Here is a 27658-nt window from a genome sequence, read left to right as displayed (position 1 = left end):
GTGACCCCAGGTTTATATAGTCCACAAAGATTTATTACATTAATTATATTTAAAATAAATTATTCTCTTTCAAGAAACTACTTCAAGAATCAATAATCAATTTGGCTTTTTCTTCCATAGATATTTAATCTATTTTTTTAATGAATTTATCTCTTCATACAATAAACTCTTTTGATAAAACTAACCTCTTTATGATACTTGAACAAGTTTAATTCTAATATTCTTTCCCCTTAAACTTGTTCTATCTAACATACTAAGTTTCTTTCGAAGTTCTTAAAATATTTTAAATTTGTGAGGTTTTATAAGTATATCGGCCACTTGTTCACTTATCTTGATATGATGTAGCTTCACTTTTTTATTTTTGATATGATCTCTTATAAAATAAAATCTTATGTCGATATGCTTTGATTTTTCATGGTAGACTAAATTCTTGGATAAGGCAATAGTCGATTTATTATTAACATAAATCTTGGTTGACTTCTTTTGTAGCATATGAAGTTTTTGAAGTAATCTTTTTAGCTAGATTATATTACAAACATAAGAAGATGTTGCTATATATTCTGCTTCATAACTTGATAGAGCAAAGATCTACTACTTTTTTTGAAAACCAAGTGAATGTAGCTTCACCAAAATAAAATATAAATCCAGTTGTGCTTTTCCGATCATCGTAGTTTACGGCCCATTTATTATCACAATATCCAATGAGCTCTAATATTTTAGATGATGAATATAACATTCCATACTCAATTGTTCCTTTAATATATCGTAAAATTCTTTTAGTAGTATTTAAATAAGATGTCTTAGGAGCTTCCATATATCTACTTATTAAACTAACTCCAAATAGTATATCAAGTCGAGTGTATGTCAAATATCTTAAACATCCAACTTGATTTTTATAATAAGTTGGATTAATATATTTACCTTCACCTTTCTTAGTCAACTTGATGCCATATTCAATAAGTGTATTTGTATGGTGACGATCTTCCATGGAAAACTTCTTTAGAATCTCCTTTATATAATTTTCTTGTGAGATAAAAATTCCTCTATTAGTTTGTATAACTTATATACCGAGAAAATAAGTCTTTAAGCCCAAGTCAATTATCTCAAATTCCTTTTTCATAGAGTACTTAAAATCCTTAATCATAGAGCTACTATTGTTTGTAAATATTAAATCATCTACATACAAGCATACAAATAAGATATCTCCATCAGAGTTATATTTCATATAGAGAGCATATCCATATGAACATCTAGAAAAATGATTTTGAATAAAATAAGCATCTATCCAAGAATTTCATACTCGTGGGGCTTGTTTAAGCCCATAAAGAGCTCTTTTTAACTTGTATATTTTATCTTCTTATTCATGAATAATAAAACCAGGGGGTTACTGAATATATACCTCTTTTTCAAGAACTCCATTAAGAAATGCTGATTTGATATCTATTTATAAAATTTTTCATTTCATTTCAGATGCTTGGGAGATAAATAATCTTATTATCTCCAATCGAGCAACTGGTACAAATATTTCTTCATAATCAATCCCATATTATCAGTTTGTATCCCTTTGCAACCAATCGAGCCTTATATTTCTTCACATTTCCTTTTATATTTCTTTTTGTTTTAAAGATCTACTTAACACCAATCGCTTGGTGGTCTTTTGAAAGTGTAATAAGATCCCATGTATCATTTTTGTTAATAGCATAAATCTCCTCGTTCATAGCTTGTCATCATTTTCTTCTCTATAAGCTTCTTTGAAGGTTAATGAATCATATCCTACAAAAAGATAAAATAAAGAAAGTTCATCATTGTTAGTATCAATCATTCGAGTCACATCATATAGCTTCTGAATCGATCTTGTCCTTTTTATAATTGAACTTATTTAATCATATGACCTAGCTGATTCAAGTGATGATTCCAACAAAGCCACTTTGATGTTTGCTTGTATTATATCATCCACTTCTGAATTTATAGCTTTCTTGTGCTGCTTATCACTTTTCTAGTTCTAAATCTGTTGCTTATCAAACTCAACATCTCTTGACATCATAACTTTGTTTGTGATAGGATTGTAGAGTTTATAACCAATGAAACTCTCTGGATAACGTAGCAAAATACATTTCTAACTTTTATCCTCTAGTTTTGTTCTCTTTTCTTTTGATATCTTAGCAAATGCAACACTTTCAAAAATTTTTAAATGATCAACTCTTGGTTTCTACAAGCTCCACACTTCTTCTGGTGTAAAATTATCAATTCACCTTATAGGAAACTTATTAAGCAAATAAACTACATAAGCAACAACATTTCCCCAAAATTCTTTAGGAATTTTTCTTTCTTTTAACATGCATCGGTCCATATTAAGTATAATCCTATTTTTTTCTTTCTCAGACATCATTTTGTTGAGGTGTGTATGACATGGTGAATTGATTTAAAATTTTATTATTTTTATAAAATTTTTTAAATTTATTTGATATATATTCACCGCCTCTATCTGTTCTTAAACATTTAATCTTACAACCACTTTATTTTTTAACCAAATCCTTAAATTCTTTGAATTTATTTAAAACTTTTTTCTTTTCTTTTAACATATAAACCTATGTTTTATTTGCTTTCTTCAAATGATATTGGACTAATATGACCATAAATATCTGAGTGCACTAGATCAAGTCGATGTCATGCTCTTTTTGTTCTTATGACTTTGAAAGACTTTCTTTTTTACTTACCTATAACACATACTTCATATAATTTTGATAGGTAATTAATTTTTGACATTCCTATTACCATATTATACTTCTCTAGAAGTTTTAAAGCTTCAAAATTTAAGTGAGCATATATAAGATGTTATAGTATAGAAATATTCTTAATATCAATTTTAAAACAATTTTACCGATCAAAAATATATAAATGCAGAGGAAAAATTTTGTTCTTTATCATTTTCATATGTGAGATTAATTTTTTATTCTCATCACGAGTAGAAAGAGTCATATCTTTCGTCTTAATATCATAACCTTTTTCAATTAATTACCTCAAGCTTAGAATATTATTTTTCACATCAGGAACATAATAAACATCTAAAATGCATAATTTTTTTACCATTATTAAGTCTAAGAAAAATTTTACCTTTGCCTCTTACTGATTTTGTAAACAAGTCACTAAATGTAATATTCTCAAAATAACTTGTATTTATTTCTGAAAATAGCTCTTTGATGTCACACATATGATTCGAGGTTCTTGTATTTAGATACTATGTCATAAATTGATCATCTTTCAAATTATCATAAGTCATTAGAAAAACTTAATTTTTATTATTTTTTTCCTTAATAAAATTTATCTTATCACTTTATTATTAGGATTATAATAACATTCATAGGAGTAATGTCCATACCTTTTGCAAACATAGCTTGTATTTCAGACCTTTTATAATTTCTACCATGTCCACAACCTTTACCACGTCCTCAATCATAACCTCGATCTTTTTTGCTAGAATATTCTCTATTACTTTTATTATTTAGAGATTCTTAATTGGTCTGATTTCTGCCTCCTCTTCTTCTTTGTCCATGTTCTCTTCCTCTTTAAGAATTTGATTCACTTTTATTTTCAAGAGTAAGCTTGATTTGTAGTGCTTACTTCATAGTTTTATTTTCTCTTCTTTTGGTAATCATTTGTTCATGAACTTGAAGGGAACCCATAAGTTGTTTTAAATATATTTATTTTAAATCTTTAAATTATTTAATCGTAATAGTAATAAAATCAAATTTTAGATCTAGATATCTTAGTATTTTTTTTATTACTCTTTGATCACTTATTTGTTCATAATTTCATCTTATTTGATGAACAATAGAAATGATTTTTGAGAAGTAATCAGAAATAGTTTCAGAAGTATCAAAAGTACCTTGTTGTAATTTTTGGCTAGAATTTTCTCCATTACTTTCATTGTTTAGAGATTCTTAATTGGTTTGATTTCTGCCTTCTCTTCCTCTTTGTTCACGTCCTCTTCCTCTTTAAAAATTTGATTCACTTTTATTTTCAAGAGTAAGCTTGATTTGTAATGCTTGTTTCATAATTTTATCTTCTTCTTTTTTTGTAATCTTTTGTTTATGAATTTAAAGGAACCCATAAGTTTTAAAGATATTTGTTCCAAATCTTTAGATTCTTTAATTGCAACAACAATAAAATCAAATTTTGGATCTAGAGATCTTAGTATTTTTTCTATTACTCTTTGATCACTTATTTATTCACCATTTCGTCTCATTTGATGAACAATAAAAATAAAATTTGAGAAGTAATCAGAAATAGTTTAAGAAGTACATTGTAGTAATTTTTCAAACTCAGCTCGTAAAATTTATAGACAAAATTTTATCAATACCAACGAATGTTTTTTAAAGCATTTCCTAAGTCTCCTTTGAAATATTTGCTAGAGCGATGATCTCGAATATTGTATCATCAAACCCTTGGTAGATCGTAAATAAGACATTTTTCTCATTCTTCCTTCTGTCTTTGAGTTATTTTCTTGCTTCTGCATTCATTGCTCATTCTTTTGTTAGACTTGGTTTAACAAATCTATCTTCTACAAACTTTCCATATATCTTGGGAGCTTAGAAGAACATTCAATTGGATACATTGCTCCTTTTGTTGGACTTGGTTCAACAAATCTATCTTCTACAAACTTCCATATATCTTGGGAGCTTAGAAGAACATTCACTTGGATACATCATGTCATAATTTTCTTCTATCAATACAGGGATCTGAATGATACTTAAGGAAGAGGTCGTAGTTTAACCTATGCTTTGGAACTTGAGCTTGATAGGAAGAAGAATAAAGTTATTAAATAAAAAAAGAATTGGACAAGATTAACTCTTTTATATTTCTCTTAAAATTCTTTATAATTTCAAAAAACTATACTAACGAGATTTATATAGTCTGTTTCAATCAATAAATCCCTTTAAAAATTAAGCTTCTCCTTCCATAAATTAACCTCTGCATACGAACACCCGTCACTTTCTCCTCGCCATGGACACTGAGTCCGTTGATACCTAGAGAGTCGTCGTGGAGTCCGGCCACGATTCCCACACCTGGAGGAAGCTCACCGGAGACAACTTCTCTTCGCACGCCAGCTACGCCGATCTGAGGCAGAGATCTGTGACGGACATGGGGAGTGTCTCGCAAACCGACAGGAAGATCGTCGAGGGAGAGTTCGGTTACGTTATCGAAGACGTGCCTCATTTTTCTGATTACCTTCCTGATTTGCCGGTGAGTCATGCTCGATCGGTCTATATGCTCGTCCGCCGTTCAGTTTGAGTTTTCTAGTTGTAGGAGCCGACCAATGAATATAGTGCATTTTTTGATGAAATTATTGTGGTATCTTGATCTGGTCCTGTCACTTTGTCGTTTGTCAAAGGTTGGAAGCGAAGATTTTAGCATATTGATTTTAAATGAAAATGCAGATAATAGCCCTGGTTGCTCACTGTGTTCTGCTATACCGAGTGTTAGAACCCTAAATCATTTTTTGATTGGAGCCCACGGAAGGAACCGCTATGGTGCTTGTGGTAACGATGAGGGTTTATAGTGCAAAATATTCACTGATATGTGGTTTGTGGCGTCATTATTATGATACAGAGACGGAAAATGAAAAGAACAAGAAGCAGAGAATATACAAAAATTGAACTCCTTCAAAGATTCATTTGGATGAAAAGAAACCTGGTGCACTTGAACAACCGCAGCTAAAGACTGTTGGGCTGATAGCCCATATTCAGCCCATGTGGGCTAGGGCAGCCCACACCCCCTCTTAACCTAACCCTAATTAAGATTAGGAGGGTGTGGTGGCTGCGTTTTAGAAGCAGAAAAAGGCTATAAAAAGGCAGCAACAAGGCAGATCTTGTGAGCCACGGGATTCCAAAGAGAATAAGGAGAACAAGGCAGAAAAGGAAAAGAAAGAAAGGGAAGAAGACAAGGACAACGCAGAGAGACTGTTCTCAATCATCTAGTAGTGTTCTCATCTCAGGTTAGATCAAATCTACAGTAGACTCTTGCTGTGATTACTTGGGGAGGTTTTAGATATTGTGGGCAGTGACGTAATCCTTATATCCCAGTTATTCTCTTGTGGTTGTTGCTAGGGTTTAGGGCAAGAGATTGAGATTTGTATATTCATTATTCTCATAGTGGAGTATCTCTAGTTTGCCCCGTGGTTTTTACCCTTCACATTGAAGGGGTTTTCCACGTATATCTTGGTGTTCTATTTGATTATGTTTCTATTTAATTCCGCTGCGTATTATGGTCTTCTAGTATTTGTTCATATACAAAGGTTATTCCTCTTTATATCCCCATCAACTAGTATCAGAGCGGGGTTTTGGTGATTTAATTTTTGTATTTGAACATGGAGGCCAGTAATATTTCTCGTATGATTAGTTTGAATGAAAATAATTAGATGATATGGAAACCAAGAATGGAAGATCTCTTGTATTACAAAGATTTGTATGGACCTTTGCAGGGGGATAGTGCAAAACCTACAACTATGACAGATGATGAGTGGAAGAGGTTAGATCGAAAAACAATTGGGTTTATTAGACAGTGGCTTGATGATAGTGTCTTTCACCATGTTTCTACTGAAATTTCTGCATATTCTCTTTGGAAAAAATTGGAAAGTCTCTATAAAAGAAAAACAACTAGCAACAAAGCTTTTTTGATCAGAAAACTTGTGAACCTAAAATATAGAGAGGGTGCTTCTATTGCTGAGCATTTGAATGAAATGCAGAGTATTACTAACCAGTTATCCTCTATGAAAATGTCTCTTGATAATGAGTTGCAGGCATTATTACTTCTTAGTTCATTACTAGAAAGTTGGGAGACACTGGTGGTTTCCCTTAGTAATTCTGCGCTAGATGGTATTGTCACTATGAGTCAAGTAACAAGCAGTTTGTTGAATGAGGAGTTGAGAAGAAAGAGTTCAACAACATCTCAGAATGATTCACAAGCACTTATCTCAGAGAACAGAGGAAGGTCAAAGTCTAGAAGCAGTTCACGTATGGGTAGGAGCAAGTCAAGATCAAGAAAAGATATTGTTTGCTATAACTGTGGTGAGAAAGGACATTACAAGAACCAATGTAAGCAACCTAAGAAGAACAAGAAAAAGGGAAAAGAAGTGGAGTCTACAGAGTCAAAGGATAATACTACAGCTACAGTGTAGGGTGGTGATTATTTGATTTTGTCTCCTTCTGATGATATTTTTTCTTGTGTGTGTCAGGATCTTGAGTGGGTGATTGACACAGGTGCTTCTTATCATGCTACACCATGGAGGGAGTTTTTTGCTACATACAGGTCTAGAAACTTTGGCGTTGTTAAGATGGGCAACTATGGCACAGCAGACATCATTGGCATGGGTGATATCCATTTAAAGACCAACCTTGGCTGCAAGTTGGTGCTTAAGGATGTGAGGCATGTGATTGACTTGAGGCTGAATTTAATTTCAGTTGGAAGACTAGATGATGAAGACTATGAAAGCAGATTTCACAGAGGGCAATGGAAGCTCAGTAAGGGTTCTCTTGTTATAGCTAGTGGAAAGAAATGTCATACTTTGTACATGTTGCAGGCTAAAGCTTATGGTGAGCAGTTAAATGCTACAGAGAAAGACTTCTGTATGGAGTTGTGGCATAGGCGATTGGGACACATGAGTGAGAAGGGGCTGCAAGCTCTTTCCAAGAGAGAGGTATTGCCAGACCTCAGAGATATACATTTGAACCCTTGTATTGATTGTTTGGCTGGTAAACAACATAGAGTTTCATTTGCTAGTGCTGCTTTGTCTAGAAAAATGCATGCCTTAGACCGTGTTTATATAGATGTATGTGGTCCTTTGAGGACAAAAACTCTTGGTGGATCTGTTGATGTTCTTGGTATAAGTGGTGCACTTTATTTTGTCACTTTTATAGATGATTTTTTCAGGAAAGTTTGGGCCTATGCTTTGAAGACCAAAGATCAGGTTATTAATGTCTTCAAAGAGTTTTATGCCAGGGTTGAAAGGGAGACAGAAAGGAAATTGAAATGCATAAGATCAGATAATGGTGGTGAGTATACAGGATTGTTTAATGACTATTGCAGGTCACATGGGATCCAACATGAGATGACAGTTCCTGGTACACCTCAGCATAATGCAATTGCAGAGAGGATGAACCGCACCATCATGGAAAAAATTAGATGTATGCTTTCACAGGCCAAGCTACCCAAAAGGTTTTGGGATAAGGCTTTGAGGACTGCAGTTGATGTGATCAACTTATCACCATGTACAACCCTAGATGGTGATGTTGCAGAGCATGTATGGTCAGAGAAAGATGTTTCCTACAGGCATTTGAGAGTATTTGGCTGTCGCGCATTTGCACATATTCTAAAGATCCAAGCTGGATGGTAAGTCTAAAGAATGTATTTTTCTTGATTACTCACATGATCATTTTGGTTACAGGCTTTGGGATCCAGAAAAGCAGAAGGTATTCAGAAGCAAAGATGTAGTCTTCTTTGAGGATCAAACCTTTGAAGATTTGAAGAAGAAGACACAGGCCAAGACTTCTGCAGAAGGATTAGCAGATTGTGACCCAGTTATTCCTCCAGTATATCATGGTGATGGGGGAGATATGCAGGAAGATAGTGTAGAGCCTGATGTTGATCTACCTGCAGGACATGTTGAGCAAGAAGAAGTAGAAGAGCAAGTTCCAACAGAACCTCAATTGAGAAGATCTTCTAGACAACGTCAACCTTCCAGAAGATACTCTACAGATGAGTATGTGATGCTTACTGATGCAGGTGAACCAGAGAGTTACCAGGAAGCAGTTGAAAGTGAGCAGAAAGAGAAGTGGTTAGTTGCTATGCAGGAAGAGATGGATGCTCTTCAGAAGAACCACACTTATAATTTGGTGCTGCTACCAAATGGAATGAAGGCCTTGAAGAACAAGTGGGTTTTTAGGTTGAAGACTCAAGAATATTGTTCTCAACCAAAGTACAAAGCTAGATTGGTTATGAAAGGCTTTGGTCAAAAGAAAGGTATTGACTTTGAAGAGATTTTCTCTCCTGTTATTAAAATGTCTTCTATTCGTGTTGCTCTTGGTATTGCTGCTAGCCAGGACTTAGAGGTTGAGCAATTAGATGTGAAGACAACTTTCCTTCATGGTGATTTGGAGGAGGAAATTTATATGGAGCAACCAGAAGGCTTCAAAGTCAAAGGTAAAGATAATTTTGTCTGCAAGTTGAAGAAGAGCTTGTATGGGCTAAAGCAAGCTCCAAGACAGTGGTACAGAAAGTTTGATTTATTTATGATAGAAAATGGATACAAAAGAACGGCTTCAGATCATTGTGTGTATATCAAATGGTTTGGTGAGGATTTTATTATTCTCTTACTTTATGTTGATGACATGCTTATTCTTGGGAAAGATATGTCTAAAATTGACAGGTTGAAGAAGGAACTGAGTGAGTCTTTTGCAATGAAAGACATGGGGCCAGCAAAGCAAATACTAGGTATGCAGATTTCCCGTGACAAGAAAAACAAGAAGATTTGGTTGTCATAGGAGAAATACATCAAGAAGGTATTGGAAAGATTCAGTATGAGCAACGCAAAACCAGTTGGTTCTTCTCTTGCAGATCACTTCAAGTTGTGCTCAGAACAGAGTCCGTCAAGTGATGAGGAGAAGGAGAAAATGCAAAAGGTTCCTTATGCTTCAGCAGTTGGAAGTTTAATGTATGTAATGGTATGTACGAGGCCGGACATCGCATATGCAGTAGGTGTTACTAGCAGATTTCTTGCAAATCCAGGCAAAGAGCACTGGGCAGCAGTGAAGTGGATTTTTAGATATCTCAGAGGGAGCTCTAAGGTTTGTTTAAGCTTTGGATGTGGACCACATGTGTTGACAGGTTACACAGATGCAGATATGGCAATAGATATAGATACGAGAAAGTCTACTTCAGGTTATGTACTTACTTTTGCAGGGGGAGCTGTGTCATGGCAATCCAGGTTGCAAAGGTGTATTGCTCTCTCTACCCCAGATGCAGAATATATTGCTACTACAGAGGTATGCAAAGAAATGTTATGGATGAAAGAATTCTTACAAGAATTGGGGCTGAAACAGGAATATTATGTGGTGCATTGTGACAGCCAAAGTGTCATCTATTTGTGTAAGAACCCAATGTTTCATTCCAAATCAAAGCATATAGATGTCAGATACCACTGGATTCGAAATATATTTGAAGAGAAGCAGTTGCAGCTTCAGAAAATTCATACAGATGACAACAGAGCAGACATATTGACGAAGACCTTACCAAAAGAAAGACAGGAGATATGCCGACAGTTGGTCGGCATGGCTTCACATTGAGAAGTCATGGGACAGCCTCCCTTATGGGCTGAATGGGGAGGTTGTTGGGCTGATAGCCCATATTCAGCTCATGTGGGCTAGGGCAGCCCACACCCCCTCTTAACCTAACCCTAATTAAGATTAGGGGGGTGTGGTGGCTGCATTTTAGAAGCAGAAAAAGGCTATAAAAAGGCAGCAACGAGGCAGATCTTGTGAGCCACGGGATTCCAAAGAGAAGAAGGAGAACAAAGCAGAAAAGGAAGAGAAAGAAAGGGAAGAAGATAAGGACAACGCAGAGAGATTGTTCTCAATCATCTAGCAGTGTTCTCATCTCAGTTAGATCAAATCTATAGTAGACTCTTGCTGTGATTACTTGGGGAGGTTTTAAATATTGTGGGCAGTGACGTGATCCTTGTATCCCAGTTATTCTCTTGTGGTTGTTGCTAGGGTTTAGGGCAAGAGATTGAGATTTGTATATTCATTATTCTCATAGTGGATTATCTATAGTTTGCCCCGTGGTTTTTACCCTTCACATTGAAGGGGTTTTCCATGTATATTTTGGTGTTCTGTTTGATTGTGTTTCTATTTAATTCCGCTACGTATTATGGTCTTCTAGTATTTGTTCATATATAAAGGTTATTCCTCTTTATATCCCGTCAAAGACAACTAGCAACAGGTTTTCTGAAAAGTAAATGTCAAGACATTCAATTGAATGATTGCGGAGAACCTAATCAAGATGAACATTTTTGTACGTCAGTCACTTTAACAACATAGGACGAGGACTAGTGCTCTGAAAATTGTCAGGTTTCTGTATTTTTTATTGTAGCGTTCACAATAAGGTTGTTATCTCCAAATATGCATGCGAGTATGATTTCCTTGCTTCTTATTTCCTTTATGAAAATTACCCTAAGTTTTTATTATTATCTTTGTCACAGATGTACCGAAATCCACTGCAAGACAATTCAGCCTATTCAGTCGTCAAGTACGTATGTGATGATTTCTTCATCGGAATGATAACTTCAGTTCCTTTTTCTTTATAAGACAATAAATTACAGAATTGTTTCCCTTTTCCTGGAAGCACTTTGTTAATGAGGATGATACTGTTCCACAAAAGGTGAGAAACATTGATGGAAAAATTTTGATATCAGTAATCTGTTATTTCCAGGATATTGATTCTTGAACTTCTGTTCTCTGGACTCTGTAGATTGTTGTTCAGAAAAGCAGTCCTGGAGGAATCCATTTTCAACGAGGCGAGCCTCGTCAGAGGGTATGCTACACGACATAGATGCTAATCAGCCAAGTGCTGCGGAGAATCTTAATTGACAGGTTGTTTGCATTTTATTTCAGGTATATTTTGGGCCAGAAGATGTTTATGCATGCATTCTAACATGTGGAGGCCTTTGCCCTGGGCTTAATACAGTGATCAAGGATGTAGTTTGTGGACTGTCCTACATGTATAGTGTCAAAATGATCGTTGGTATACAGGTGAGGAACTAGAAAGTTGGCCACTTCATTAGTAAGTTTCACTAATGATTTTTATGGCGATTTACTTCAAATTTCTTCCTTTTGTGTTGGTCATTTATGCTTGTTGTAGATTTGATATCATTCATGCTTTAACTGACTTGGTCACCACCATCTGTATTCTTGCACTAACTTGGTCAATATCATCCATAGGGTGGATATAGGGGATTTTATGCTCGCAACACTATACCTTTGACTCCAAAGAGTGTCAATGATATCCATAAACGGGGAGGCACAATCCTTGGCACATCACGAGGTGGTCATGATGCTATAAAGATCGTTGACAACATTCAGGATATAAATCAGGTAATTTGTTGAAGTATGATGCATCTTAGTGTTTTTATTATATTTTTCAGCTGAAGGATTTACAGTCTTTTATATTTTAGAAGTTGATTTATAGGTGGTTTCTCTTTCCTCCGGTTTATATTATAGGAGGAGATGGAACCCAAAAGGGAGCTGCTGTGATTTTTGAGGTAATTGAATCAGGAAGCAGAAAAAATATAGTTTTATGCACTGTAAACTATTGCAATTACAGAACCTCACTTGGATTCTAAGATTTCATAACATGATGTAATGTTTTTTTGTTTCAATAGTGATGTACAATCTGCCCTAGTCCGTGATGATCATAGACTGAAAAATATTGCCTTCCCATAGTAACTCTTTTATCTTTTTTGTTTGTTGTCCAAAATCTGTCTCCTTTACAATGGGAAAAGTGATGCACTTAGCTTGTATTGCTGCTTCGGAGAGAATATGAAACTCTTTCTCATATTTAATCTTTTGCATGTGGAGCAATGATATAGTCTATCCTATAATTGATAAGATAAGTGAGTCTAAACCTTTTATGTTCCTTTTCTTGTTTTCTAGGGAATTCGAAGACGTGGCCTCAAACTTGCCGTTGCTGGTACTCCAAAGACAACAGATAATGACATTGCGGTACTGCTTTTGCTATGTTAATTGCACTTCATGTAATTGTATGATGGCACATTCTTTCCATGTTAAGCGCTTGCGGTATATAATTTGCAAGCACATTCTTTTTTTATTCAGGTTATTGACAAGTCCTTTGGTTTTGATACTACTGTTGAAGAGGCCCAGCGTGCCATCAATGCTGCACATGTAGAAGCAGAGAAAGCGTGGAGAATGGTATAGGTGTTGTGAAGCTAATGGGTTGCTAAGGTGGTAAAGTTCATTTCTTAGTAAAATAGCTTCATCCCACTGGCCAATTATGTTTTGTACTTTGTAATTTAAATGATTAATGTTAGATCTACATCTACTTGCAGTCAAGCAGTTCAACATTTTAACCTAAGATGAGAAGATGGAAAAAAAAAAAGATATATTATTTTTCCAAAAGCTTCTCTCTTTATTGTCGATAAGTAGTTGCAATTCAGCTCCTTTTTTGAGTTTTTAATACCAACAGTCTGAGTGAGTTGTAAACAGCAGAGAGAAGTTTTGTAATGTTATGTTTTGTGTATCCGAAGATCTAACATTATTTAGCAAGCATACTCTTCAATTTTTGTCTGTACTAATATGGATTTAGAAACTACCCTACTATGTTGTGTCAGAACTTACATCTAATGAGATTCCATAATGCAGGGTTCATCGCAGTGCATGCTACTGTTGCTAGCAGGGATGTGGTATGTCTGATAACTTCTCGGTCATCTTAGTCTCTGGATTCTTGACCCTTTGTTTGAGATTCTAAGTTTCATCTTGAAATGCATACTTTATATTTATTTTTCTTTTCACTAAATAGTGACACATCTTCTTCCCCATGTCATGCTTATTTTATTAAGACTGCTGCTTAATACCAGAATCGCCATTTTATTTGGAAGGCAAAGGTGGACTTTTTGAATATATAGAAAAGCGGCTTAAAGAGAATGGGCACATGGTTATCGTGGTTGCTGAGGGTGCAGGGCAAGAATTTATATTGCTGATAGCATCCGATCCATGGGTCACGAAGATGCTTCCGGAAACAAGCTGCTTCTTGATGTAGGATTATGGTTATCATCTCATAAGATAAAGGTGAGATCCGCAAGATAAGTCAGTCACACAAGGAACTTTTTTGTCTTCTTTAAATTTCACTTGCCACTAAAATATACTCAGTTTTGCATGTGATCAATTAATTTCCCAAAATCCCATGTTGATGACTAATAAATATAACAAAATAATGGAGATATGCCCTGCTTTAGATATGATTGTGCAATCTCAAGTTTCACAAATGCTTTTAGTGATAGTGATGGACGTTTCTCTTTAAGCATTACATTGCAAAATACAGTGTCCGGTTGAAGTTTTGTGAAGAATGCAAAATATCGTTGCAAATCTGAACACAAGATTGCATGTATCTTTGTCTCGTAGGATTACTTTACAAGCAAGCAGGCAAAAAATGAGAATTAATCTTGAATATATAGGTAGGTAGGTACATGGGTAGACTTGGCTATCTGCATATTTAGTTCCAGTAAATAACTGGGTCTAACATGCAGCTTGAAATGCAGATCCGACGTACATGATTCGTGCAATTCCAAGTAATGCATCTGACGAATGTCTACTGCACACTTTTGGCACCAAGTTCTGCTGTTCATGGGGGCAATGGCAGGATTCACTGTTGGGATAGTTAATGGATGAAATATGGTTTATGTGGATGCTCACGAGCCTTGAAATATCAGAAACGTTCTTGGAAAATTGATTTTTGATGAAAGGTTATCATTCTCAGACATGGCAAGTATGAATTTAATTACCGGGATGAAGCCATGACCCTGTAACTCGGAACGTTTGGAACTTCACCGATCGACGCCCTTTGGATGATGATGATGCACCTTTGACACATGAGTTGAACGACCAGTCCTTAGACTCGCGCCTCCCGAGAGGATCAGTTCAACGACCAGTCCTCTTATACATACACTTGGCAGTGATTCTGATATAAGATAGTAAGAAAATAATAAAAATATTGCTATCTATCTTAGAAAAGTATTTTCCTTTCTATTTAGTTTCTTACAAGTCTTGCGTTGGTCATTTGCCCAATTGACCCGCCCGTACGCCGTTGACGCATTTAGGATTGACGGATCGGGTGTCGGATCAGAAGTGAGGTCACGCGCTAAACCAGTGCGGCTCTTACAAAGAATCCGTGAAAAGCGGGACCCGGTCACGGTAGACGCGTTTCATATTTTCGGTGCAACCCAACATCTTTTGCTGTTCCTGTGAGTAGGCCAAGTTAGAAGCAACCGACAAAACAAGGCAACTGTCAATTGGGAAACGTGCTCGCGTTCCGATAAAACGTGAACTGTTTGGATTGCGATGTGCTCACGTAGCTACAACTAACGAGGTTTTTTTCTCTTTTGATTGCGATGTGCTTACGTTAACGAACGCCTCCACCATCGAATATAAATCACCGCTAGAACTCAGCAACGACACTTGGAACTTGGAACATGGCATCATCATCTTCGTGCTTGGTTGCTCTTTTCTTTGCCATCGCCGCCACCATTCCTGCTGCTCATGGCCAGTCGCCGCAAGGTCAGCGCTCATGGCGATCACCTTTCATTTTTTTGTCTTTTTATCTTTCATCGATAATTAGTTTATAGTAAAGGGAGAAATATAGATATAATATCATGCTCGTGGTACTAAACAATACTGAACTGATTGCAATTAATCGTTGTGATTCTTTTCTTTTTAGCGGGCTTTATAAGCATCGACTGTGGGAATTCCAAATCTGATTACGTCGATCATACTACAAGTTTAACATACGTCTCCGATGACCGATTTATCGACGTGGGATCAGATTTCTACATCCAATCAAACTACATAAACTCCTCTGTTCCAACGCTACAAGTCAATCTCAGAAGCTTTCCGGATGGACTCCGGAATTGCTACACCTTAAAGCCTGTGCCTCAGAACAGTACGTATCTTGTCAGAGCAACTTTCATGTACGGGAACTACGATGGCAAGAATAGCCAGATACAATTTGATCTTCACATCGGAGTCAATCATTGGAAGACGATGAACATCTCCGATCCATCTGCTATCTATACGGCCGAGGCTTTGAGTCTTGCTACTGCCAATTCCACATCGGTTTGTTTGGTTAATACTGGGGGTGGAACTCCTTTTATATCTTCGTTGGAGTTGCGGCCATTTGAGAACGGTGATTACCGGGAATACGTAAATGCTTCGCAGTCTGTGGTTCTCGTCACACGGCGCAACATGGGAGCATCCGACTCCGTGAGGTAAGCGAAACATACACTTCTTTATTTTGTTTCTGTGAATGGAGATTTTTCTTAGAAGACGTGTTCAAAAAAATATTTTTTTTTTCTAAAGAACGTCATTTCTTTTGAATAGGATCCTTAATTCAAAATATTCTTCACCGACTATTTCCGTCAAAAAAAATTTCTTATTTTTCATCAATCTTAAATTATCAGAATTTTTTATTTGACTAATTTATTATGTTTTTTTTTTAGGTATTGAAAACACTATAAATGTTTTTGAAAAATACTGATATCATATTATATCTATCATAATTCATTTATAAAACCATATATTTTAGACTTAGTAATTAGTTTTGGTAAGATTAAAAATTTATTTAGATAATTTAAAATATTTTTAGATTGTTATAATATATTTAGCTTAAACGTTGGTTGGTCTGGTGGTGGTGGTGTACCAAACCAACGTACTTAAGGATTGAGGGTTCAAAACCTCAAAAAAAAAAAAAAAAAAAAAAAAATATATATATATATATATATATATATATTGTATTGATCAAAATAATAATTTTTTTATTACTATTTCGGTGATATTATTTTTAAAATATTATAAATATGTATCTAAATCCTTATATCAAATGACTTGTAATATATTTTGATTTCATTTGATTCATTTATAGTATTTTTAAATAGACTTTATTGTGTTTTTATTGTGATGATCAAAGTAAATAAAAATAAAAATACATTCAATTTTTTGAGAAAAAAATAGGTTTTTTTTAATTAAAAGTATCATTTAGAAAACTATAAAAAAAAATTAAAATGAGAATATTTTTCAAGAAATCGCCCTTCTATCAATCCATTTAATAATTGAAGTATGTTTTCCTATAATACATTCCCCTTAAAAGCTGCGTCTGCACATAATGGGAAAACAGAATCCAGTAAGCTGGAGTAACCCTGTTAGATTCCCTCGGTAAGACATCGATTTCTTATGTGTGCTACGTGACACGGGACATGGACCGATTGACCCAAACGTGTACTTAGTGTCCCCTAATAACAAGGTAGAACAGTTTATTTCATTTCATATTTTTCGCTTTATTTCCGATTAATTACATGCTGAGAGATATCGTGAACAGGTTCCCGGACGACCCTTACGATCGCGTCTGGAGCCCCTACATGGATCCCTCCTGGTCCACCTTGTCCTCCACCTCGGAGGTGAACAATACCGACAAAATGTTCGAGCCGCCGTCCGCTGTGATGCAGACGGCGGTGACTCCGGCCAGTGGCTCGCAGCTGGCCTTCTCCTGGGACTCCGTCTCCCCCGACGACGAGCTGTACGCCGTTCTGCACTTCGCCGAACTCCAGAAATTGACGGGCAACGCGACAAGGGTGTTCAACATCACCCGGAATGGCGAGTTCAGGCATCGTGTCGATATCCTGCCTTACCTCTTGGCTGATTATTTATACAGCGGCGTGCCATTCGAAGGCTATTCTCGGTACGAATACGTTCTCAACGCGACGAGCGACTCCACCCTCCCGCCCATCATCAACGCCTTCGAGGTCTATTCGTTGATGCAGCTCACACAAGCCGCCACCGATTCCGGAGACGGTAAGGCGCTGCAGCCTTCTCGCCCTCTCCTTCACCTTGAAGTAATCGAAGCTTTATCTTTGTTTCTTGTCATCAAGAATGCTGCCAAATTAATAATTATCATTGCTAAGATGTCAAATTGATGTCCGTGTTTTCGTTTTGTGGCGTGCCGATTGTGAATTGCCAGTCTTCTCTGCAGCAGTTTTTAATGTTTTAGAAACGAAATTAGAGGGTTGTACGGACTAACAGATAGAGGGTTCAACTAAGTGACAAGATGGGAATAGTTTGTGTCACAACGACCACAACGAAACACATTTTCCTTTAATCAAGACAAAGAAATCCAAGATTTTAAGAGTTGTAAATTCAATGATAAAACATAAAGAAAAGATGGAAGAATGGGTTCTTTTAAGGCAGCCCGAGTTTAGGTTAGGCTAATTTTGATCTGATCTGATTGTGTTCGCCAAACCCACGGATGGATACTAATTGGAACCCACTGAGCAAGCTTTGAGTGAAAGCAGATCCAATACTTTCTATTTGTAATTGAGCTAAATTCGGATGGATACTAATTGTGTTCACATCATTTCTTTTGCAATTATTTTGCACCATTTAGTGAGTCAGGCTCTGTACTCAATATCATATTTGTTTGTGTTGCGAATTTCAGATTGGAATAAGACTTCAAAGCATGCTGGTCCATTGGTGGTGGATCATAAGATTCAATCTGCCAAGCAGACAGGATAATTTTCTACATACGTTATCTGGATTTTTTTTTTGAAATGGAAATAACTGTGACTATGCTAATAGCTCATGTTGACTGTACGTGCTTATCCAAATTTTGGACAGTGAGTCTAAGATTCCAGGGATCGCACGTTCCTCTTTTTTTCCTTCAATTTTGCAAAACTGGTTCCTACTGAGGATGGAGTACCCAAACAAGTTGTAGTAGTTTGACCACAAACCACCATTCAAGTGTTGAATTATGAAAATGATACTCTTTTGAATTTAAATAAGAATAGCTTTACTTGCAGTGGTAAATTCTCATTCCAACAGCATAGCTATCTGGAACAGAGCATGCTGAGAACCAAAGGATAAATTTTTGTGGCCAGTTTTACTGTAACTTGATGTGTCTTAACATGGATAGTCTAGCTATTTCTGATTACTCATTCCACACGATCTTGACTTTACAAGATTTGTTTGGTTATTTTTCTTGGAAATGATATGTCTAGTTACAGCTTTTAGAATAAAAATACTAAATCCTGTCATTTCTGATAAATCATTTTTAAGATGAGTTGCTGATAATTAATTTGAACCATGGTATAAGAATTCAGAATAGAGAGTAGTTTGGTTAATGTTTCTCCCTGTTTAATTCAAGTTCCACAAACTGAACTTGGGCATGTAGCCAGTCCAAAAGCAAAAGGAATACTGGAGTATTCATAATTAAATCTTGCCATGCCTAACAATTTGAAATATCTAAGAAATTTGGAAGCTATTGGACACAAATTACTTGCAGCACTGCCTTATGAAAATAATTAGAGAATATTATGTAGCACACCCACATGTGGTATCAATATATAGATTATTATTCTACATTGATGCTTGGTCATATATGTGATTGCAACCATAAGTAACATCTTAATTTCTACAACTCACTCAAAAATATTTTGTTTATTCTATTTTTCTATCTCATTACTGGCTGGGAACACCTGATACCAAATTAAAATGGGCAATTTAGTTAGTGACTATTTTCTTTTAAAAAAATCATGTTCCTAGTATACACTAATGCGTGTTAATTCTTCTTGCATTTTCCTGGATACCAGTTGACGCCATGATGGCAATCAAATCACACTATCAACTTAAGAGAAATTGGATGGGTGATCCATGTGCTCCAAAAGCATATGTATGGGATGGCTTGAATTGTAGTTACAATACTGATCCACCGAGGATCACAAATATGTAAGTGTTCAAGAAACTTAAAAGGGGGAGAAAAAAAATTCATTCGATGGAATCATTGAGGCTATTATTAAAACTTGTACTCAAAAAATGTTTTGTAAAATGCAATATTTTGCAGAAATTTGACTTCCACAGGATTGACTGGTGAAATATACATCTCTTTTGCCATGCTTGAAGCTGTCAAGTACCTGTAAGTGCAACTGGCTTTTGTTCTCTTTTCTAGAGCAAGTAATTTGGGTTATAAGTTATTGAAATATTTCAGTCAACGACCCAGATTGCTTCTCCTAGTATCATATTTCTGTCAGCAATGTTGAACGAGACAATTAGTATATTGCATAAGCAAACTTCTTAATTTGATCCACAATGTAAAGCATCACCATGACTAACCAGTAACAAATAATTATCTGAGCCAATACCAGTAATGTGCCATGGGTTAATTTCTCTGATCGATATCAATGCTACCTTTATAAAATTTAAATCTTGCATGACTGCAGGAAGTAAGATATATACAGTTGCTTAATTAGTAACTAATTATCCTGGTCCGTACCAGTTTAATGTCCGCTGTTCGATTCTCAGGGAAGGCTAGCAAAAATCTGCGAAGGTAATAAACATCAACACAGGCTGTCACACCTTAGATGACTAACTTTATTCTACTGATGTTCCAGTCGTAACTTGGTCAACAAAGTATAATGATCATCGATCAAGAAATAGATAGGTATGATGTCTATTTTCGTCCGGTTGTTAATCTCTCAGACAATGCGTGGGCTAAACGGAAGTGATCCTCTAAGCAGTTGCTGGAAAAAGGGGCTTTATAGGCATGACCACCACATAGTGCAGAACCACATTATAACAGGTGTCCTTGAAATGGTTTTAGTGTTTCAGTTATGCAAGTAAAGAAAACAACACACAGCTTATGCTTACATTGCAACATAAATCAGCTAGTTAATAACTGTGCACCAAAGGGTGCTTACATGTCATTCAATGGTTGCAGGCATTTTTTTGTGGGTTTACACTGACTAGCTTATCTTACCTATCGCCTCTATTCCCTTTACAAAAGGCATTATTCAACATAGAAGGTCGGAATGCTTCTTGGAGATCTCGATAGGATCTGTACATTTAAGACTTAAACCTAGAGGCTAAATTACTGCAGTTCGCATGTTAAGAAGCTCTTACGTGAGAAACAAGCTTCATGTGCTAAAGAACATATGGCTTTATGAATGGTTTAAGCTACTGTAAAGGATGTAAATACACTTTGACAACACCAATCACATTATGGGTACAAGCCCGCTGCATGTCAGAGCACTAGAAGCATTTTTTGCTTGTATTGACTGCAATTTCATGTTGGGACTTACGCCTTTGTTGTTGTTGTATTGACTATAAACTTTCAATGATTATGCCTAAAGACAAATCAATCATATATCTTGACCACACTATGGATAACCAAATGGGAGCTGTACGAGAGCCTACTTCTGGTATTGCTCAGAATATTACAGCTAAAAAGACGCATGGCCTTCCATGCTAGATGAACAGGAAATCATGTCTTCATATGAATCACTCAGGTCTGAATGGTGTTGTATTTTTATCCAGTAAAACTTGCTGTTCATCAGTTTGCTTTAATTATGATTTCAATGTTGGAAGGTAGACTGTTGACTTCATGTAATGCAGAGAGCACAGTTGTTATGTCGAGCTGTTCATGCACTAAATGATCAATATATAATTTCAATTCCAGGGACTTGTCTCACAACAACTTTAGTGGAGCAATACCTGATTTTCTAGGCAGTTTATCATCTCTCGTTGTCCTGTAAGTGTTTCGCATCAAAGTTTTGCAGGCTTTTGATATATAAGATTAACGTCAAAAGTTTATGCTGTTTCAAGCAATCACTTGACAAAATTCAAGTTCACTGGATTAATTTTTGATTCTCAAGGACTTTTGCTGCTTGATAGTGATTCTTTTTCATGTTATATTGCAGAGATTTGTCTTTTAACAATTTAACAGGAACAGTACCCGATTCTCTTGAAAATCTTGTATCACTCCAAATTCTGTAAGTTATTCAACTTTTGATCCGGAACATAGATGAAAAATAGGAATATTGAAGAGCAATGTATTGTTTCAGAAATTTGGCAGGAAACAATTTCAATGGATCTGTTCCTGAAAAACTCTGCAAAAGGTCAGATGCTGGGTTACTTACACTCAGGTTTGTTTTTTTTATCAAGCTCATGTATGTTTTAGGGGTTATATCAATAAATATTGTGTTCTCATCCTACCAGACTGCATTCCTTTTGTCCACGGAAACTATTCTAAATATATCTTACTTGGTGAAAAGGTACTTGTGCCAACATAATATGGCACTCCCAGAACTCACCAGAATTCTAGATCATATCAAGAAGTACTTTTGTATGTGGTCACATAGGTTGTCCATTCTTCTGATAAAGCAGTAGCATCATATACCACTTTGATTATTCATATCAGACATTCTATGCCATGGAACTACTAAAGTACCTGAAGCTTACTTCCACTCTCCTCCATTTCTGCGTTGGTCTCATCTTACCTAAGTTGCTTCCTTGTACTAATTAGTCACTTCCAGAGATATATGGAAACTGTGTACCTGGTGGAAAGCCATTATGCAAATTTCTTCCTGAAAGGAACAAGGCTTGCCTTGTGTAAAGCACAAAATATAGATGTGAATACATGAGTGTTGATTTGAACATGATGAGAGTCTTGGAAGCAGAATCTTACTCAAATTCCCTTGCCAATAGAAGGTTCCATGCGAACATCAGCGAGGTTCCCATACACACTGCACACACATCAACAATAGTCTTTTTGCTTATATGGGCAAGACTATGTACATTGATCCTCCCAAATCTAACATTTCCAGAGCTTTATGCACTGGGCCACCCCCTTTTTGTGCAAGTCTCATATATATTCAATATCTTTTCCATACTCACAAGTGCATACTACAATGAATTTACTTAATCTCATATATTTTACATGTAAATCTATCTAATCACAAATGAGTACCCAACAAACGCTTGAATCCAAACTGAACACCCAACAATCTCATCAATTTACTATGTGCAAGACATTGTTCATGGTTTCCTGTATGGGTCAGCCATATGATGTCCACAAGTTATGGATTATGGGCTTCCAAATTAATCACACCTTAGAAATCAAACCTATCTCACCAAGCAAATTAATCACATCTGAGCACACAACTTCTTACTTGGCTCATGAACTAGACACTAGCCATTTCACATTCTTATGTCTCTTGAGTCTGGCACTGATCTATACAAACCAATATATGAACTTTAATGCCACTTGTCAGGGGGAGAATTGGACCCAAAGTCTCCTACCAATAAGAAGGCTCATGCGCATACACACACGAGGATGCCACAATGCAAAAGCTTAAGCTAATGAATAATGGGTCATCATGTTCATATGTTGACTTACCACCCCAGACATCCTTTTCATTTGTTATTATTGACTAAAGTGAATTCCCAACGGACAAGGTAAGCATATAATAGTTTACAAAGAAATAAAGAAACAATAGAGCAATGAAGCACAAATGGTCAATAGAATATGCAACTGGACAAAATCATAATCCATTTACCAAATTCTTTAAACCATAGGCTTGTAATTGAAACACTGAGTTACTTGGAGGGTAATGTTACCATGGGTTATTTCTATGCTTAACTATTTTTTAAAATTAAACATTACCAACTGAAATACTCATGCACAAGATTTGGCAATTTTTTATGTGCAAAAATTGGCATGAAACACACAGCTGGTTAAAGCTGATTGATTTTTAGATTTTTTTGACAAAAAAGATTTTTATAATTTTTGGATCTTCAGATAGTGTAGCAGTTTGAAAGAGGCTTGTGTTCTTTCTCTGTTTGTTGGCTGGTGAAAAAGTGTTGGCAAAAAGGATAGTTGAATTGCATGTTAGGTGAAGGAATTTTAGTTGGCAAACAGGCTAGTTATATTTCCCAATCATTCCTAGGTAGGAAATATAGCTTGTTAGAATGATTGGGGTGGCATAAATTATTTATTTTATATTTCACTCGCTATATGACATATTTGAATCGGGGCAAAAGATCCGTGAAATCAACCCCAAATAATTGAGACTCATGGCTTTATTGTTATTGTGGTTGTTTGTTAAACTCACTATCTGATTTTGCAGTCTACTAAGATCGTCTTGAACCTCCTTTTACAAGTGAAATTAGAGTAAGGGTTATCGGGATTAATGTTGTGCACTTGCCATCTTCTAGCTCTATTCACTAATGTCATGCAATAACTGAACAAGTGTTGATTGCTGCCAGACTTTTCCCTACTGCCTATATGGAGCTTACATCAACTGACGATAGTTTTTAAACATTCTTGATGTCAGGCTTGACAAAAATGGCTGTAACAAAGCATCTTCATCAAGGTCCAAAATAGCTATCATTGTAATTATTGCAGCAGTGTCTGGGCTGCTACTTCTTGTGGTAATATTGGTAACTGTGGTATGGAACATCAGAAAGCAGCAAGGTAATAATTTGAAGAGAAAAAATGAGCTTGGTGTACGACACCGTCATTTTCAAATTCTGCATTGAGTGCTAATGGTCAACTTCTTGTTCTTTTCTGATAGGTCGGTCCTCTAATACCTCTGTGCAGCCACGTAGTGTTGTAGTCTACTCTCAGCAGAGAGAGCATCAAATTTCATTTGAGAGTAGGCAGTTTACATACACACAGTTGGAGAACATAACCAATAAGTTTACAACGGTCATCGGGAAAGGAGGTTTCGGCATGGTTTATCATGGTTGCTTGGAAACTGGAAAGCAAGTTGCGATCAAGATGCGTTCTGTATCATCACCACAAGGAATGAAGGAATTTTTGGCTGAGGTATAGAAATTTTATTTGACCTTCGAAATAAGACTATTAGATGACTTGAGTGTGATTGTTACTCGATAAAATTTTTTTATTGGGTTGTCACAAATCCCGAAAACCTTAAGTTGGTAGTAAAGAGTCAAATATATTCATGAAGTCTAACATTCCTCTCTCCCCGATTTAAACTTGACATGTAAAATTGAACCCAAATGTATGGTCCAAGTCAAATACAGAGTAAAAAATTTCACAAATATTAGTTAAAAAACAAGATGAAACAAAAGAGGGGGCAAGTATAGGCTTCAAACTCATAACATGTTCTTACATCATGACCAAGATTTCGATTAAGTTACCACAAATCTCAAAAGTTTAAATGGCTATTACAACGGCCAATATAATTATGAAGTTTTAACACTCCTGAATTGAAAAGGTTGGTATTGATGCTAACCAAGATGAGATGCCAAAACAATCCTTTTAAACAGCTGAAGGTTAATTCAGCTTACATCTTTCTTGGTATTGATGTCAGAATGCTACCTTACATAGCTTGTAGCTATTCCATATAACAATTTATTTTTTAGAATATTTCTTGACAACATTTTGCACTTCATTCTGCAGGCCCAGAACCTGACGAAAATCTACCACAGGAATCTGGTTTCTCTGGTTGGTTATTGCATGGATGGGAATTGCCTAGCTCTTGTTTACGAATACATGAAGCAAGGAAACCTTCGAGACCATCTACGAGGTTTAGTGATGCTGAACATGAAGACTGTAACAACTATTTTTTAAGTTCAATTTTGAATCGCAAAGGACATTATTTAGTTCTCCTCCTGAGGCTTCACTGCTTTCCTATTAAATGATTAATGTATATTATTTTATTATGCACAATGATTGAGAAAGAAGTTTAGGGACTTGGAGGATCATTACAAAGTTAGTTAAATTTGAAGTCGAATGTTCAACTTTTCTTGATTAGGAAGGGGTAAAATACTTGGAATCATATTTTTTAAGGGGCTGATAGGGACATAGGGTATACCAGACTGTTGAAGATTAATATCTCTTGGCTCATTGCTTGAAACACATCAGTTGAGGGAGGTATCTTAGAAATTATGCAGCAAGTAACTATGAGTTTAAGAAGTAACTTCTCCACAGATATTTCCTGCTGATATTTTGTTACGTTGTCTCCATGGGTTTTCTAACTTATAATCATCACAGATAAGGCTGGTTGTGCCAAAGTCTTGAGTTGGGGACAGCGGCTTCAAATTGCACTGGATGCTGCACAAGGTTTTGGAGAATCTTTTGTCTGTGTACTTGCGTTTGGTATAATTACTTAATCTCTATTTATATGACAGGGCTGGATTATTTGCACAAAGGATGCAAGCCTCCAATAATCCATAGAGATGTCAAGAGCAGCAACATTCTCTTGAGCGAAGAACTAGAGGCTAAAATAGGGGACTTTGGGTTATCCAAATCTTTCCATAGCGATGAGCAAACCCATGTGTCCACAGGGACAGTGGTTGGCACCCCTGGATATATTGATCCCGAGTATGTTTTCTACACTCTTTTTACCCCACTCTAAATTCTTTATAAACAATTTATGATTTTATTCATACATCTCAATGTAGAAGCGACAATGTGCAGAAAAATAAGATGGCAAATGAATTCATTTATCTTAGTATGTCTTCCTGTCACCACCCAATCTAATAGGCTCACTGGTATAGTGATCTAAAAAGAATTAAACTTTAACTATGTAACCGAATATACTTCATGCTAAATTTTTAGTAGTTACCCTATAAAATTGGTCTATGCTAATCTAACCCATCTATTGGACTTGGATGAGACATCAGTATTTGGTTTGAACTTTGAACTAAATATGGTTTTTTTTTCTTAAATTTAATCTTTCAAACCCTATGATCAACATGGATATGTGGAGATCTTTGAATGTCAGATAGCAGAATTCTTGATCCATGACTTCCTGAGCTGCCATGTTTTAATTCCCAGGTCCAGTTTGCAAGTTTGAGGAATAGTCAGTTCAATTGCTAAAGCAACATAGTAGGATTCATTTCCTTGCCATAACTTCAAATTACTACTCCTTGGCCTTGAACTGGATCTCCATTTTTCTGGTTAACCAAGATGGCAATTTGATTCTCTTCTTGGAGTGTTTTGAACCTTTAGTTGCCAAAAGGCAGACATTTATTATGAATTAGTGTGCTCGACCATAGAGGATAACTAATACATTATGGATTACAACTGACCAATGAGTATCATGTTTATGTTTCATTAGGTACCATCAAAACTACCAGCTCACCGAGAAGAGTGATGTGTACAGCTTTGGTGTAGTTCTCCTGGAGCTGATCACCGGCAGACCTCCGATCGTGCCCGGTCCAGGAAATGTTCACATTGTTAAGTTGATTGCCACAAGTCTGTCTCGGGGTTGCATAGAAGAAATCATGGATGAAACTCTGCAAGGAGAATATGATGCCACTTCTGCGTGGAAGATCCTGGATCTAGCTCTCAGGTGCACCGCAGATCCAGGCAGCCAGAGGCCGACAATGTTTGAAGTAGTGACGCAGCTGAAGAGCTGCTTGAAGCCAGAGATTGCCTCTGACAGGAGCGATATCATATATATTGAAGGATTTAACATGAGCCGAGAAATTTCGTCTGAGATGGGGGCGAGCTTGCTGGCACCAACTGTTCCTTCTATCAGATGAAACTTATTGCAGTTGTCTCTGTTCGTGTATGCTGTGCACGTTAAGGTAAGATGTAGTGCTTGTAACTGTCGTTGGCACTCGTACTGCCGCAAAATAGGATGTTCCTCCTGGGGATCTCTGCATCGGAATAAATATAGAATTTGGTGTTGTGTAATCTATGCACTACTGTATCTCTTTTAGGCAACAATGAAACAATATGCTGTAATCTGAAAACCCACCGGACCGCAGATATCTCCGTTTTAATGGATTAGAACATCAATACATCATGTAATAAGTTTGGTCTCTGCACTGTCTCTGTGATACTGTGCCACATTTGTGTATGGTGAAGTTTTGTGTCTGCAACAAACTGTTAGAAAAATTGTTCCTTATTGTCCCTTGATCTTTTTTATAATGTTTTAATTCTTCTGTGAGAGCTGATTCCTAACTGATCTTTATTGTCCCTTTTTTTTTTTGAAACATTCCTATGGATATTTCATAATGGAGCTGATTCGTAATTGATCTGAACTAATTTTTGATCTTTCTAAGAAGCATCTCCGTAACTC

At 36.1% G+C, this 27658-nt stretch overlaps 1 protein-coding gene and 1 pseudogene across 1 annotated transcript; both read left to right on the top strand.

Moving 5' to 3' along the window:
- The first annotated feature begins 5142 nt into the window (after positions 1-5142).
- On the top strand, positions 5143-14456 carry LOC108951163 (ATP-dependent 6-phosphofructokinase 3-like; annotated as a pseudogene).
- An 800-nt stretch (positions 14457-15256) lies between these two features.
- On the top strand, positions 15257-27400 carry LOC103981735 (probable LRR receptor-like serine/threonine-protein kinase At5g59680). The gene is made up of 14 exons (XM_009398472.3): positions 15257-15341; positions 15502-16048; positions 17155-17627; positions 19418-19553; positions 19669-19740; positions 21280-21351; positions 21521-21592; positions 21665-21745; positions 23936-24075; positions 24176-24429; positions 25027-25153; positions 25621-25689; positions 25758-25950; positions 26690-27400. The coding sequence occupies exons 1-14, from the start codon at positions 15257-15259 to the stop codon at positions 27114-27116; spliced, it is 2748 nt and encodes a 915-aa protein (XP_009396747.3). The 3' UTR covers positions 27117-27400.
- Positions 27401-27658: the final 258 nt, after the last annotated feature.

Source organism: Musa acuminata, chromosome BXJ1-4, assembly GCF_036884655.1.
Source record: "Musa acuminata AAA Group cultivar baxijiao chromosome BXJ1-4, Cavendish_Baxijiao_AAA, whole genome shotgun sequence".
Taxonomy (NCBI): domain Eukaryota; kingdom Viridiplantae; phylum Streptophyta; class Magnoliopsida; order Zingiberales; family Musaceae; genus Musa; species Musa acuminata.
This window is presented reverse-complemented; position numbering and strand designations above follow the sequence as displayed.

Bases quoted from the DNA above. Each gene is read 5' to 3' on its own strand.
- LOC103981735 (XM_009398472.3), top strand. From the start codon at position 15,257: ATGGCATCATCATCTTCGTGCTTGGTTGCTCTTTTCTTTGCCATCGCC. The intron at 25,154-25,620 runs GTTTAGTGATGC...TAATCATCACAG, and splicing joins CCTTCGAGACCATCTACGAG to ATAAGGCTGGTTGTGCCAAA. The intron at 25,951-26,689 runs GTATGTTTTCTA...ATGTTTCATTAG, and splicing joins CCTGGATATATTGATCCCGA to GTACCATCAAAACTACCAGC.